The sequence below is a fragment of the Melanotaenia boesemani genome, chromosome 24 (genome assembly GCF_017639745.1).
Source record: "Melanotaenia boesemani isolate fMelBoe1 chromosome 24, fMelBoe1.pri, whole genome shotgun sequence".
NCBI classification, from domain to species: domain Eukaryota; kingdom Metazoa; phylum Chordata; class Actinopteri; order Atheriniformes; family Melanotaeniidae; genus Melanotaenia; species Melanotaenia boesemani.
The window spans coordinates 14866871-14883434 of NC_055705.1; the positions used below are offsets into that span (position 1 = coordinate 14866871).

Here is a 16564-nt window from a genome sequence, read left to right on the forward strand (position 1 = left end):
TTTAACTGAAATGCATGTTCTTGTAAAAACTTTGTTCAGTGTTCAGATCACTAAATAAATAAATAAAAAATAAAAACATTAGGATATATCATAAAATGCACTGAGAGAAAACCTGAAGCACTCTTTATTGACAAAACAAAAAAGTCAAAAGGACAACTGCAGATATTTATTTTGCAAATATTAATAGTGTCATTAAAGTGCATAATTGTCAAATAACATTTGTAAAGTCACTGAGTTTTATTTTCTACCTTCTTCCGTATGAAATGGTGTGGTTGTGTAATACTTTTTCTAGTGAGCGTTTGTTTTTACGGGGAGCTCCTGAAGGCCACACTGATTTGTACCTTGTACACCTGCGAGACTGAAGCCACGGAGTTCCGGAAAAAACTTGTTTGGAAACTTCATCTTGATTTCTATAAGCAACCCTGGAGGAAGAACTAAAAACAGGACGCAGAGGGTGTTTCAGGTGTAATGTGTACGCCTATCAGCTTCAGGTAAGTTTTAATAAATTACATTTGTTTGGAAATTGAGGAGAAAGGTGGGTGTTGTTAGCTAATCAGGATTATTGGACAATTTAGCTACTCTGTAATACTCGAGAGAAAAAAATAAATATATATATATATTATACGTTAAACGCATTTTAAACATCAATTTAGACTTTCTTTTTATTTTTCGATTGTGTAAAAAATACTACAAATCTTTAATTTTGTACCATGCAGGTTATTTTATGTATGAAAAAGTCCAAATTAAATTTATTTAGTTAGTAATGTTCATATTAAAAACACGAGCCGCATTATTTTAGTTTGTTTTTATTAAAAGGAAACTGCTATAACTATTGTCATTTATTGTATTTCAATAAACAGTTCAAACACTTATAAATCATCCCCATTTGTATGATCTGTTTAATGTAATTTAGTAGGTACAGGTCAGCAGCATAAGTAGCGTCACTTACGTAGCTTTATGTCAACAATTTTGTTTTGATTTTTTTTAAAATTGTTTTTATTTAATTATATTTAGAATAACTAAAATATTAAAATGACAGATCACATAATAGCTGCTGGTAATACTTTTTAAAATATAGCAATATTATTTTCTTAGCTCAATCTTGCATCAACATATATTGAAATATTAAAAATTAGGGCCATATTTACACAGAGATAAGTTAAGATGTAGCCTATCTATTTTAGATTTTGTCATATGGAAATTTGCTTCACATGGAAGCAGGTTTTTGGGAGCCTGGCAATATTAAACAGTGAATGCCTTTAAATTTCTTTAAAAAATCAGAAATAGCAGTTTTGGCAATTCTGTAATTTCCAGATGTTGAAAGTGTTCTGGGCCCCTTATTCTTTTTGTCAGAAAAATGTTAAAAATCTTGAGTGTTCCTGGATGGTGCATTAGGCCAAGCTAGCTTTTTCCATCCCATACAGTTAGCTAAGGTAAAGCCTGTTCACTACCTGCAGATTAGATTGCTGCAGCTATATTTTGGTTTGGACCAACTCTCTTTTCATCATCTCCTGTTGGTCCAAAATGCAGCTACTTGTCTGCTTACTGGTGTAGGTGTAGGTAATATGTATTGCAATACAACAATATTTTAAAAGATATTCATTGTAAAAAACAATAAAGCTATTTAACTGACCTTTCCTTGTGTGTTCAGTCAGTTTTCATCCATGTACTGTGTAGTTTAGTGAGGCTTTTTGGTAGCTGCATGAAGGCGATCCTCAAGGAATTTCGGTTGGGAAGCACAGAAAGTATAGTAAAGTATATCCAAGACCAGATCAGAGAAGCTGGGAGATCAGAGATGAAACTTCATGGTTATTGTTGCAGTACACAGTTGATCTATCACACTTGTAAAATAAAATTTGAACTTTTTTTTTTTTTTTTTTTTTAGATTCTGATGATGTTTAAATGTTCTAAAAAGCTTTTCTTCCTGTTGTAAGTCTAATATAAGAACTGATTATTCTGCCAGAATCCTGTACTTCAACCTGCCTAAAAAACATCTGAGCTGTGATCACCTTCACTAAGCAGTTACATCAGTGCTTGAGGTCATTTTCACTATTTTGGTTTAATCCTCATGGCTTGATTTGACTTTACTAATAAATGACTTGAACACAAAGTATTGATCATAATGAGTCCTCACAAATGGATTATTTGCAACTATTGCATATTGATAAAGACTGGGATGTTACTTCATCAGACTGTATATAAAGATCTAATTAGCTTAAATATTTAATAAAAAAAATCACAAACAATTCAGTTTTAGAGCCTTTTAATAAAAAAAAAAACAAAACAAAAAAAACACAAAGCTGTTAATCTTTTCAGTTTTTTTATTCAGTAGTAAACTCAAAGGCTTTTTTAGCTTATTTTTCTTCTTGTCATGTTTCAGGTGTTTAGTTTTAAGCAAATGAAATGGCAGAAGGGCATGACGATTATATCAATCAAGGACGAGCTGTCCCTGCTTCCGGCTCCCCTCTGATGTCCCACAGCTGCAGATCCCCCCAAACGCGACTGCCAGTTGAAGCTTCTCTGTGGCCTCCCAGGAGTAATCGTCACTCAGAGCAGGATGAAGACTCTGGGGATTGTCCCATCGGGACGCAGTCAAGTGAACGCAGTTCATCGAGATTCTATGAGGAGCTCTTCTGTACCAGTCAGTCTTCCATCCCTCTGGTCCCTCTGGCTGGTGCCTTAATGGGCTCCTCCGGACCCCAGAGCGATGTGACGAAGCAAGGCTATCTAGGAAAGGTGGAGCGGAGCCACAGAAGATATTTTGTCCTGAGAGCAGGAAGTCACACTGGCCCGAGCCGACTGGAGTGGTTCAAAAACAAGGAGAAGTTCACTGCAATGGAAAAGTCTGCTGGGAAAACTGGGCTGTTCGGGTTGAACAAACAAGGGTTGGTGAAAGTAATTTCAGTTACTCAAAAGGATTTCTATGAAGCTTCACATTTAACTTGTGTCTTCAGTTAAATGTATCACAAAATTTTATCACACTTTAATTAGCCAAGTTAACCAGCTTTCACTGGGCATTTGCTATAAATTCACATTCAATAAGCAGCTATTGGAGTTCGCATAGGCTTATGGGTCATGGTTTTGGGTAGTTTACAGTAATAATAAACTATTCGTGTTGCTGCAGTACAAATGTGCATGGTCTCCACACGGCCTTTTATTATCTGTGAATCTGAAAAAGTTTCCTGCTTTTGTTTGGTTGGTAATCAAACCTTGAAAACCTTCTAGTACATCCACTGTGTTGCTCATTTGGTTAAAAAAAAAATCACAAATGTCATGTTTTAGTCTGTATGACTGGGTATCACTAAGTTCCTGAATCGAATCAATTTGATTCACAACATTTTGATTTAAATAAAATCTGATTCAATTCGATATTCACTTATTTACAGATATTTATGTATGGTCACAAATTTTTTATTTATTATTTTTTTTAATATTGAAGACATTCTTAGATACCTGTTTTTATAAAACTCTGAGCCCATTTACATGACCATCATAATCAGATATCTGGGATTAATCAGATAATTGTAAAAATCTGAAATGATGCGTCTGATGCTGATCTGAAATAATTTCTGATTATTGTCTACATTTACCAGTGCATTATTTACAGTTATACCTTCTACACCTTAATTTTAAAATATTTTAATGTGCACTGTAGGTGCTTGTGGTGTGGCCTAAACATTAACTTGTACGGTATTCTTTTTAAAGCCTAGTATCTATACTGCTACCTGAATAATGAATGTGAACACTTGACACCTGGTGATGCCACTTCCTGTGACTGTTGTTTGAGCATGGCGGAGTACATGGTCTTATTACTGTTTGCTAACATGAGACCCAATAAGCTGCTAAACCGTTTACAGGAGAATGTAATCCAATGATGAATGATAAAATCCAAGTTTGGGATTATCTTGGAGAGAGAAGCAAACATATTTTCATTCATTATGAAGCTGGATCATGTTTTCTATTGATTAACATACCTAAATAATAATTTTTTACTATCTTTTATTTTCAGGACGATTTACCTGCGCTGCTGTCTTGGCGTGAGTAGAATTGGCAATTCGTGTAAAGGCCACACGGTGGCGCTGTATGCCAATGATCAGACCATGGTTCTAGTGACGGAAGACCAGCAGGAACAGGACGACTGGTACGTAGCCATAAAAAAACTGATGGAGGAAGAGCAGAAGGATGAAGAGCATGGAGAAGGGGCTGATGAAGAGGATGATGGGTATTGTACTCTGCCACCTGCAGCTTTCTTCAAGGAGGTTGGACCAGATTTTTCATTTTATTATGTCACTATAGATCTTATCAATCACTATAACAAGTATAAAAGCTTGATTTAAGATTTTAATTTGGTTCTGGTTCTGGTTCTTTATTTATTTATTTTTTTATATATGCAATTAGAAACTGCCATAGATTTGGTTACATCTTTGTGGACAATAATATCAAAAGAAACACAGTGGGGAACAAGCAGATGTATGATACTATAGATATATTAAACAAAAAATAGTGTAATTAATAAACAAAGAAAACTAGTTTCAGCATGTAGAATAAAATTTTACTAAAGTAAAATACAGACAAAAACAACCAAATACCTCGTTGGATGCATGCTCCTTTCCAGAGCCCTCAGAAAATGTCCAAGCCCAAAATTTTCTTTGCAACCTGCAACATCTCCTCTAGACTGTTACGGGCGCATGCTTTCACCTACCACAAACTCTCACAAGAGCAGCCCAAGAGGATGTAATTGGGTTGTGGTTTAAAAACAGAACAAATACTTTACTCCCCCTATAGCTGTATGAAAAACAAAACTTAAACTCTTAATCTTTTTTTGGCATGGAACAGATACACAAAGATACAATCATGGAAACAAAAAGTATTTTAAATAATATGTTTGTCACACTTACAAAATAGATCCAACCGCTTATTATGTTTACTCCTCAGTGACCCAATAATTGGTGGTGGGGGGTAGTACAAAAAAAATTAATTTATTTATTTCAACCAAGGCTTTAGGTTCAGTGACTTGTGATGTCATAAGTGATATATGACCCCTTATTTTGCACATAGTTTAAAAAGCTGATTGCTCTTTTGTAACACATCAAATGGCTGAAAAACATTTATCAAAGTCTTGAAATATTACCACGATGTAAGAATATTGCTGCCCTGCTTGGTCCCTCCTCCTTTAATCTTCATCCAAGGTTTGGCCCGTCACAGTGAAGCCCAGAGGTCTGGGTAGTTCCAAACCTCTCACAGGGGAAAACCGGCTCTGTCTTACAACAACTTCACTTGTCCTGGTCCGACTCGGAGCCAGCAGTGATTTGCCATCTGTGACTATACCTTTATTGAGCGTTCGCCGCTTTGGACACCTGGATGGCCTGTTCTTCTTGGAGCTCGGCAGGTCGGCACCAAATGGTCCTGGAGAGATTTGGATGGAAGCAGGGGAACAAGGTAATTAGTTCATTTTCATTCATCTGTGCTAAAACTTGGAGATGTGACTTTTCTTTCTCTGCTTGTTCTGTAAAGGAAACTTAGCTCTGGCCCAGCAGATTCATGAGGCAGTTCGAGAGACGGTACGAGCTCTACGAGCTCTTCCAGACTTCAGTAGATCACCGACCTCAAGTCAAAATCAGCCTCCAGGCCTTCTGGCCTCAAAACGCTGCAGATCCAAATACAGAGACAAGCTGGTGAATGTGAGGCCACTTTGTCCCATGGTCTTATACCCCAGAAATCCTGACGTCCAGACCAGTCCTGCAAAATTACCCCCAAGGCCCCACAAACCACATGAAACAAAGCCCGAACCCTCCCTAAGCTTCCCCTTTCATGACGACCCTTCCCAGCCACAGCAGTCATCCTTACTCAAGACTGAAATGAACACGGATCAGTGCAGAGCTGCAGACTGGAGGATGCAGAGCTGGGACTCAGCAGAGGATGAGGAACGACTGGGGTACATGATAATGTCCCCTCAGACCAGCCACAGTTCATCTGGATTAGCACAGGATGACTATGTTACCATGGAGAGTCCACAGAAGCCCAACCGGCCAGCTTATTCTTCTTCATCCTCCTTCTCGTCCATTCAGACAACATTCAGCAGGTAAACGCTTAATTTACATCGTTACCGGTGGAAACCAAAGTTCACATCAGACTAAAAGACATTTTGCAGGATATTATACAGATAAATGGACTAAAAGAATTTTTAGACATTAATTTTTGCCACTATTTGTGTAATATTTTGAGTGATATGATGTTCTCCGTCTTTGCAGCACAACTGGTGACAGCTACCTTCCTCTGTATCTGTCACATTATCAGACTGAAGACAGTCAGCCACACTGGCTGGTGTCTTCAGCCCAACAGTCAGAAACAGAAGTGGACCAACTGGACACAAGCACCAGCTGCTCTGCTTCTCCGAAGGACGATGCAAAAGAAGAGCAGAAGTCTGAAGCCACTTCTCCGGATGGGTCTGTCTTGATCACTCCATTTGTCTTGAGTGAAGCAGGCAGCATAAGGCCACCACTGTCCCACCCAAACATCGATACGGGTCAGTCTAGTCCAGTCCAATGTGTCCTAGACCAGTCTGCTGACAGGAAATACTGGCTGTCAGCTTGTCTCTTTGCTTGCCTTCAATCTGAAGCCCAATCCTGAGCGTTTGGAGTCACGAACTGTGATGTTAGCATTGCAATGATATAAACTACATTTATTTACTTAGCCAACTGTAGCAGATGACCATGTAGTTTGTAGATGGCATATGAATCCGAAGCTGATGTCACCACCTGCTGCACAAGCTGACTGGTGTCCCGCAGTGTGTGGGCGCCAATTTTTAAAAGGGAGGAAAAAATAAGAAAAGACCAAGCTGATTTAAAAAAAAAATATATATATATATATATTGATATATTGATGTTAATTGCTGCATTGCCATCTCTACTGTTGTCTTGTGCTTTATTACATTTGTACAATGGACAAATGCTTTAAAATTCACATGCTTAAACAGTGTGGGGCTATCAGGTCTTAACATTGTGAGTTGTGTTTCAGTGCTGTATGTGAGAAAAATAAAGTTGCCTTTCTTGATAATTAAGGTGTCTCAATAATTTATTTGTACTCTATGTGACATGGGAGTTATATGGTTTTGAAGGAAATGTAAAACCTGTTTCTTGAACCCAATCCACACAATGCTAAACAACTTTTCTGTATTTGAAATAGAAATGATTGATATCTAGGTTTTAGCTCTAATGTCATACAAAGAGTACGATAAGTGACATGCAATAGTTTTTTTTTCTTGGAAATGTACAAATTCTAGGTTTAAAAGGTGATTTGTACCAAGGTAAAACAAAAAAAATTACAGCTTATGAAAACCCAAAAATCAAAACCAGAACATTAGAAGTTCCACAAAGAAGGAAAGCTTTAAAAGGTTATTCAGAAGAAGTTCAATGCTCTCAAGTGCTGCATCAAAGCACACCAATAAAAAGTTGAGTGGAAAAAAAAGGTGTACAACCAGCAGCTAGAGAGGATGGTCAGGAAAAGGAAAAGGCAATTCAAAAATGTATGGGAGCTTCACAAAGAGTGGACTAAGGCTGGAGCTAGAGCTTCCAGAGCCACCACACACAGACGGATCCTAGACATGGACTTCAAATGCTTTATTCCTCTTGTCAAGCTGCTCCTGAACAAAGCATGTCAGAAGCGTCTTATCTGGGCTAAAGATAAGATGAACTGGTCTGTTGAGGTTTGGTCCAAAGTGCTCTTATCTGAGGAGAGAAAAATTTGCATCTCATGTGGGAATCAAAGTTTCTACAGTCTGTTGATTTGGGGAGCCATGTCATCTGCTGGTGCTGGTCCACTGGGCTTCATTAAGTCCAGAGTCAACGCAGCATCTACCAAGAGGTTTTAGAGCCCTTCATGCTTCCTTCAGCAGAAAAGCTTTGAGGAGATGCAGACTTTATTTTCCATCAGGACTTGGCACCTTCCCACACTGCCACAAGAACCAGAACCTGGTTCAATGGCCAAGGATTACTGTTCTTGATTGACCAGTAAACTCTCTTGACCTGAACCCCACAAAAAAAGTAGACAGAGCAATTCAGAAGAGTTAAAGGCCGCTGTTCAAGCATCCTGGTCTTCCAACACATCTCAGCAGGGCTGCAGGCTGATAGCATCCATGCCACGCCGCATTGAGGCAGTTATTCATGCAAAAGGGGCTCAAACCAAGTATGGAGTTCATGTGCATGACTATGCTCTTCAGATGGTCACCATTTCTGTTTTCATATTTAAGTTGTTTATACAACAAGTACTCTCGTTTGACCTAAATAATATTTTGATGCAAAAAGTTGCCTTGATTTCATTAAGTTAAATTAAATTATATCAGTGCATGTAACAAGTCTATATAATATATTTGTTTCTCCTTTTAAGGTCAGTCACTGAAATAAATTTAATTTTGGTGATATTCAGATATTTTGAGTTTCACCTGTATATCTTAAAAGCATTTTAGTTGTGAGCATTTTTCAACTTTACTGTAAAATATAAAATATTTTGGGTGTTGCAACATCAGTCGAAACACAGATTCACGCTTGAAAATAACGAGATGTTAGTAGATATTTACATTTCAACAGCCTTCTTTATATTTGTTATAAATCTGTTTTGAACCTTAATATAACAGCAGACACTTGACTATAACCCTCTGCTTGTTCTGCAGATCTAGTAGTTTCACTTTCAATAATTTTTACTGCATTTGTTAATTCTTTGTCTTATCAGTCCTTATCCAAAGTGGAATATTTCCGAAAACAAAACTAGGAAGTGAGAAACACGATTTAGTCAAGTGTGTTATTTATGGTGACTGAGAAAGCAAGAAAAATCAAATTTATTAGCACATTTCATGTACAAGACAATTTAAAGTGCTTATAAAACATTAAAAGCATTACAGCGGGTGCAGGAAGCAATAACAAGTGTATTAAAAGAAATTGAATATAAACAGAAAGAAAAAATGACCTGAAATGAAATAGATAAAATGCACAAAATAAAGCTCCCGTGTGGGGACTTAACAGTTGTTCTGATAAAAGGGAGCAAATAGAAAAGTTTTAACCCTGATTTAAAACTGCTGAGTCAGCAGACCTGCAGTTTTCTGGGAGTTTGTTCTACATGTGAGGAGCATAAATGCTGAACGCTGCCTCTCCATGTTTAGTTTTGACTCTGGGAACAGAAAGTAGACCTCGACCTGATGACCTGAGGGATCTGGTTGCTTCATAATGAACCAGAATGCATTCTGGTCTTAAACAATTCAGGTCTTTGTAAACTAACAGCAGGATTTTGAAGTTAGTTCTTTTCCAGAAAGGAAACCAGTGTAAAGATCTGAGGACTGAAGTTCTAGGATCTACTTTTCTGGTCTTAGTGAGAACTGGAGTTCTAGGATCTACTTTCCTGGTCTTAATGAGGACTGGAGATCTAGGATCTACTTTCCTGGTCTTAGTGAGGACTGGAGCAGCAGCGTTCTGGACTAACTGCACCTGTCTGATGGACTTTTAGGGAGACCTGTGAGGACAGCATTACAGTAGTCCAGTCTACTAAAGATAAATGGATGGACCAGTTTATCTAAATCCTGCTGAGTCATCAGTCCTTTAATCCTCCAGATGTACTTTAAGTGATATTAGGCCAACTTCACAGCTGTCTTAATATAACTGCTAAAATTCAGGTCTGAGTCCAGGACTACTCCCAGATTTCTAGCTCGGTTGTTGGTTTTTAACGTTGCTGTTTGAAGCTGAGAAGTGACTTTTAATCTTTCTTCTTCGGTTCCAAAAACTATTATTTCAGTTTTGTCTTCATTTAACTGAAAGAAGTTCTGACACATCCGATCTTTAATTTGATCGATGCAGTTGATCAAAGTATGGAAGTGTAACACAGTTTAAATTATGTCATGCATTTAGTCTGGACTCTTCTAACATAATGTGACCCTCACATAGCCAGGATCACATTTCTGTTAGCTATCACAATGTGTGACTTTACTGGACCTGCATTATAATGAACTTAGACTTCAATAAAAGTGTTTTCAAGACTTTATTCGTCTTCTAAGACGTACATGCAGAGAAATGTGTGCATGATTTTAGTGAAACACCAGGTCATATCTTTGTAATTGTGTTGACCAAACTTTTTTTTTTAGTACAGGTGTTTTTATTGGAATGTAAAGTTGCTTAGTCCTTGGTAAAAGTGTTTCAGCATTGTACTTTTGTTTTGTAAATGTAAATATGGTTTCTATGATGTAAATATGCATGGCGAGAATGTAAAAGTGTTTCACTCTATGTAATATTGTTTTGCACTTCCCAGCCACTGTAGTTTTGACAGAAACCACGTTTATCTGGATCTTAGGTCAAATAAAGGCCCATGACAACATTACATTATGCTGTCATTCCACCTTTTAAGATTTTGTGCCTTTTTGAAATAGAAAAAAACCCGAAACACTGTTACTTATCTGACATGGAAACACTTACATGAGTGGTATTACCCTCCTGCCACCTGTAGAATCTCCTCCTAAAGCACAATGGGTCCCTGCTCCGATTATGTGAGCAGAGTCTTACCCTTACTGAGGTGCTGGTGGACAGCATTTAATGAGGAAACATAGGAGGCAGATTCCTGCTGTATCCTGACTGTTGTCTACATTCAACCTTTATATTATTTTTCATTTAAATGCTGTTACTTACTTCTGCTACTTCTTCATACTGGGTGTACTCTAAGTTAACACCTTTCGTTTGTGGTCAAGCATGTCTTGTTTGCTAGTTGCTGTGTCAGAAAACTCTTTGTAGACTTGTCAAAACACATTTTATTTTTAGCTTGTCTGGTTCCTTCAAAGCAGCATAAAAATTCTATGTGGTTTTCTTTGCTATGAAGAACACCTCCTGTACAAAAGGCCCTTACATTTCATTGTGTATTAAAGGACATGCAAACTGAAAGGAAACATTTCTGGAGAACTTTGTTTAAAAATCCATTTGACCTACTGAACACACAGACGACTTTCTTCTTTTTTTTGACTCCTGTTCTTCAACAGATTTTTACTTGATTCAGGTAAAAATCCATTTTAACGTTATTGTCTTGAATGTTTAGTGAAGAAGATTTTTATTTCTTAAATTGGAATGATAACATTATCATTTTTGTTTATGGCAAATCCTGTTGTTGCCTTTGTCCTTTATTAATTTCCTAGTGAAACAGCTGTAAAATCTGCTAGTCACCAGACAGCCATGCACACATCTATAAACATAGGATAGGTTCAGATATCTAGTGAGAGTAAAACAACAAAAGGAAGCAAGGGTACATAACTGGTGCTGTGGAGATGTTGGAGACACAGGTTTGATGATTTAGGGGCCATGAATGTGATGAGAGAAATTATTCTGAGATACAAATCAAATAAAGTAGCTGACAGGTAGTAGAAAGGATTTATTTTCAGATATGCAGGGGCGGGTCTAGAAAGGTTTTGATGAGGGGGCAGGCAGGTTGGCATAGTTTTTTAAGGTCTTGATTTCATGTAATATTGAACTGATTATTAAAAGTAAAGTTCATCTAATGTTAAAAAAGTGAAGATAAACCCAAATGAGCATTGGCTCTTTCTGTTAATACAATACAGTAAAAGCAGGCACATTTCAGGCATAGTGATGGTGATTAATCATGATTAATTCATTTGTAAGCTGTGATTAATCAGATTATCTCTCTCTCTCTCTCTCTCTCTCTCTCTCTCTCTATATATATATATATATATATATATATATATATATACACACACACACACACATATATATATATATATGTGTGTGTGTGTGTATTAGGGCTGTCAAAAATAATGCATAAATGGCAGTAACTAATTTAAGTAATTAATTACATTAATATATTTTTTAACACAATTAACACATGCATGGCATAACAAGCCCAATACATCCGTCATTTCTCCGTTATGACGGCAGACATGGAGGTGTTAAGCAGCAACATGGACAGGATGTGCCTGCTAACTGTATGGAGGGGACCAGGCAGCAGCACTAGCCAGGAAAAGGGGGGCACAAACAAATGCTGGCCCCCTTCAAAACTTTTCTAGACCCGCCCCTACATCACTGAAGTATAAACTCTTTCTACCACATATCAGTTACTGTGTTTCAGAAGGGTCCTAACAAAAACAGTTCTTTGGGGTAAATATGTGCTGGTATAAACCATGAACTGCTAGAATCTTCCTTCTCACCTGAACGATAAACTAATATGCTACAAGAGAGACAGTACTTGCGACAGAAATACTGACCAGCTGATCACCACCAGCTGTCATGATACCCGGAACAGCAGGAGATGGAGAGGAGGATCAGACAGAAAAGACCAGAGAGGCACAAGATCAGCCATGTTTGTGCACAACACAGGAAAATAGGGGATGTTATATTGATGCATGCAGTCAGATGTTTTTTTTAAAGGGGCTGACCTCCACTCCAGTTACTTCACAGTATTGTCATTGCTGCAATGGTAAAAGGTGACAATGAGGCAAGTGACAACTTGACAGTTTGCAGAGCTCTTCTCAAGAAAAACAGAGCTGCAGTTTCTGTGGAGTCTTCTGTGGAATCATTTCTCCACAGATGTTAGGCCATGACAATCACCTGGTGTGTCTTATGCTGAAAGAATTATTAACACAGCAAGTTGGACAGTTTCTCCCATAAAAACTGTGTGGGATTTATTTTATTGATCCACCAAGAGACAAGAGCAGTGCTTCCTTTCTAAATGTTTTCTAGGAAAGTTCAAATGGCTGTGATCTGTGAGCACAAAAAGAAGTTAAATGGGTTTACTGTCTACTACGATTCCATCAGTTTTATTATTTTAGTTCGTAGTTGTTTAATTTGATTTTAATTTCATTCATTCATTCATTGTCTTGACCGCTTATTCCATTACGGTTCGCGAGTGAGCTGGAGCCTATCCCGGCATTTTAACAGGCGAGAGGCAGGGTACACCCTGGACAGGTCACCAGTCTGTCGCAGGGCCAACACAGATAGACAAACAACCATTCACACGCACACTCTCTCCTAGGGAGTATTTAGATTAACCAATTAACCCATCATGCATGTCTTTGGACGGTGGGAGGAAGCTGGAGAACCCCGGAAAGAACCCATGCATACACGGGGTGAACATGCAAACTCCACACAGAAAGGCCACTGCCCTCAAGGTTTGAACCTCCCCCCAGCCGAGATTCGAACCGGCGACCTTCTTGCTGTGAGGCTGTGGTGCTAACCACCACACCATCTTCAGCTAAAACCAGTTGCTACTGCATAAATTATCATCATTATTAATATTACACTTATCATTCTATGAAGATATGAAGCAGCACTTCTGAACTTGAGCATCTTTGCAGTTTGGTGCCCTCTAAAAAAAGCTAATTCAGCATCCGTTTTGCATCCTTACTCTTCTCTGAGCTCTCTCCAGCCAGTAAAAATCAGACCACTGTTGACTCTGTTGACATGCATTTTTTTAAAAATTTGCTTATTATTCCTCCCTTCTGTAATGCTTCTAATGTTTTATGTAAAGCACTTTGAATTGTAATTACACGAAATGTGTGTAACAAATACAGAAGCACAGTCTTGAGGTTTATAAACATCTGTTCAGTTGCTGTAAAGTGAAACCAAAAGAATAGACTTGAACTACTTGAGAAAGGCCAACTCTTTCTTAAGAAACCAGAATAACTTCAATTGCTATACAACATTTCACTCTTTTCTTCATCTGTCAGCAGGACTGAGGGTCAGAGCAAACATGGCCAACCCAACTCCCACTAACAGCATTGTGCCTGCCAACGAAAGCTCTACCTCACTAGACGACTGTACCGACACATCGCTTCATGTCCCGCTAGCGGTGGTCTACTCCGTGATCTGCACTCTGGGTTTTCCTGGAAACATGGTGGCTCTGTGGGTCTTCTTTTCGGTTAAAAAGAAGAAGAACTCTATTCACGTGTTTCTCATCAACCTCGTTTTTGCCGACCTGCTGTTGGTTATCTGTCTGCCATTTCGTATTTTCTATCACACCCATAATGGCACCTGGAATATGCATCCTACCCTGTGTAGAATAGTAAGCTGCCTCTTCTACACAAACATGTATATCAGCATCATCCTGCTGGGACTGATCAGCGTGAATCGCTACTTAAAGATCAATTGCAGCGTAGGGATGCAGCGATGGCTTTTTTCCCCAAACTCAACCCGTATTGTCTGTGCTGTTGTCTGGTTTGGTGTCTCAGCTTTGACGTTCTCTACCTACATGTGGAAACCGCCAGACCCAGATAATAGGTAAACATCTAACCTTACATTTTCTCTGTGTTGCTTTCTGTATGTTTTTTTGCTGTTTTGTTAAAAACAAAAACCAAATATGTTAAATGAGACAAGACAATAAATGTTTTGGTGTTTTCAGGTGTTTCCACTACAAGAAGCTCCTAGATGCAAAGTGGAGAGCCTACATCAACATGTTGGGGCTGGTAATCTTCTGGATTGTATTCATAGCTCTGATGGTATCTTATGGGAAGATCGCCCTGAAGCTCCTGAAGAAATCAAAAGAGAGACCAGAAATGCCCAACGCACCTCACTACGCTCGAAGCGCCAAGAAGTCCTTCTTCATCCTCTTCGTCTTCACCTTCTGTTTCGTCCCTTATCACATGTTCAGAATCGTCTACATTGTGACACAGATCACAGAAAGCTCCTGTTTCTTGATTTACTTGGCAGACAAAACCAACGAGGTGGCGTTGTTATTTATTGCCTCCAACAGCTGCCTGGACCCCATCATATATTTCCTGTTATCCTCCTCAGTGAGAAAGGAGATGCTGCACATAGTGAAACGAGTGTTTTGTGTGCATAATGTTGCCATCAGTGAGAGCACCACCTCCTATGAGAACCATGAGATAATTAGACTAGAAGAGTACCGTTAAACATGAAAATTTAATCAGCGTGACAGTATATTCCAATGAGATTTCCCTCGTCTTACATTCTCAGTGAGAGCCTCCGAAAACTAAATCCACTTCTAAAATACATATTAAAAAAACTCTGGTCTACATTGTCAGTTTAGTTTTGGACTTCTTTTTAAATACATACATAAGAAGTGATGTAATTCTCAAACTTACTGTTATTTTCAAAACATCTGGTCTTTGTTGAGCACGGCGGTGCCTACTGTTCTCAGGTTATGTGTGCTATTGTGGAAGCTAATAAGCCTGCAAAATAGACCAAACATTAATGCTTTACTTTAATCCAATATCACATAATCAAATAATTACCGGATAATTATTAAGACTTTTTGAGTCCATGTTAGCAGGCTTGTTGTCTCCTTGGGTTTCCAGGATGGACAACAAAGTTGTGGAGTGTGATTTATCAGCCGTGGGCTGCCACCGGGAAACGACAGCTCCAGGAATGTACTTAATGAATGCTAATGTGCCATCAAATCGAGTCAGAAGCAGTTGTAAGGGTGGAAATGAATGTAGCGTTGCTTTAAAAACAAGCCTGGGAATAGTTTACTGTACATGTGTAAAAAGCATGAGCCAAGTGTTTACTTAACTCCTTTAGACATGACTAATATGCTGATTTTATGCCGATGTGAATGCACGCCCACCCTTAGAAACCACACCTTCAAGGGTGGTGATTCTCCACTTCCAGGATCCGGGAACGTCTCATCGTCCATGATGGGGGGAAAAAAAAAAAAAAAAAAAGGATACCCATTGACTAAAACCGTCACGTACAGCAGCGGAGGCCGCGGCACAGCCGTAATGAGCCATGCACGCACCCGGTGGAAATCAGGGGTTATACTTGTGTAGCGTCTGCGTCATCGCCATAGGCTCAGAGTAGCTCTGCAGAGGCTTGAAGCAAACCTCTTCCAGACCAGAGCTGTCGATATACTCAGAAGGTGTGTCCCAGTTCAGGGTCTCCCTAAATTGGGACACACTGAGAGCTGCAACATCTGTTGACCTTGCTGTAAGAGCGGTCACGTGGGTCATGGAGCCTCCAATAGTTCCAAACAAAGCCCGTGCTGCTGGACTCTACTACGGAGCAGACAGCAGTGATCGGATTACTGAGGGTGAAAACTAAATAAACACATAAAGATCAGACATGATGGTCCTCATTAGCCTCTATATTTCTTACTGCTAACTGTCCTTACAATTCACTTTTGTAAGATTAAATGATTAGGTTGATACGGCTTACTTTCATCTATTAAAGCCAGCCGTGTGGTAGCATGTAATGTCCTAGCAGTATGGACTTAAAGTCAAAGACACAATGCAGAAAACACCGAAGATCCCCTTCAGACAGGATTATGTCTTTCAGCTGCATTTCAATGGCTTTTATTTAAAAGTCCAAATCTGCACCGTCTCTATTACGCTGGATTTTTAAAAAAAAACTTGATTATGCTTAGTTTATGTTCTTCCCTTATTATCTTGTTTTTATTTTTAATTATGCTCCATATATTCATATGTTTTTAATGTCTTTGTATAACCATTTGAATCGCCATGTTGTTGAATTTTGCTGTACAAATAAAGTTGCTTTGCTTTGAATGTAAAAGGAAAAGTCTCACTGAGTAACAACTTGGTTTAACTAAAAACCCATCTGACCTACTGGTGGGACTG

The 16564-nt window shown here is 38.5% G+C and overlaps 3 protein-coding genes across 5 annotated transcripts in view; all 3 read left to right on the forward strand.

The window, feature by feature from the left end:
* The first annotated feature begins 338 nt into the window (after nucleotides 1-338).
* Nucleotides 339-7056, forward strand: LOC121635669. Of its 3 annotated transcripts, XM_041978953.1 has the most exons (7): nucleotides 339-491; nucleotides 1886-1929; nucleotides 2381-2885; nucleotides 4010-4259; nucleotides 5190-5439; nucleotides 5515-6082; nucleotides 6252-7056. In XM_041978953.1, exons 3-7 carry the CDS (start codon nucleotides 2404-2406, stop codon nucleotides 6628-6630), a joined length of 1929 nt encoding a protein of 642 aa, XP_041834887.1. In that variant the 5' UTR covers nucleotides 339-491; nucleotides 1886-1929; nucleotides 2381-2403; the 3' UTR covers nucleotides 6631-7056. The 3 variants fall into 3 exon arrangements, with proteins under 3 accessions (XP_041834887.1, XP_041834885.1, XP_041834886.1); XM_041978951.1 differs by lacking the exon at nucleotides 1886-1929; XM_041978952.1 differs by lacking the exon at nucleotides 1886-1929 and having other exon boundaries at nucleotides 339-475; nucleotides 2374-2885.
* A 3953-nt stretch (nucleotides 7057-11009) lies between these two features.
* LOC121635679 (probable G-protein coupled receptor 34) overlaps nucleotides 11010-16564 on the forward strand; it is a 32798-nt gene continuing 27243 nt past the window's right edge. The window contains exon 1 of the mRNA XM_041978963.1: nucleotides 11010-11025. The gene's annotated coding sequence lies outside the window, so the exon portion shown is untranslated. The remainder of the gene's footprint in view (nucleotides 11026-16564) is intronic.
* LOC121635678 (probable G-protein coupled receptor 34) lies at nucleotides 13711-14942 on the forward strand. The gene is made up of 2 exons (XM_041978962.1): nucleotides 13711-14252; nucleotides 14374-14942. Exons 1-2 carry the CDS (start codon nucleotides 13726-13728, stop codon nucleotides 14882-14884), a joined length of 1038 nt encoding a protein of 345 aa, XP_041834896.1. The 5' UTR covers nucleotides 13711-13725; the 3' UTR covers nucleotides 14885-14942.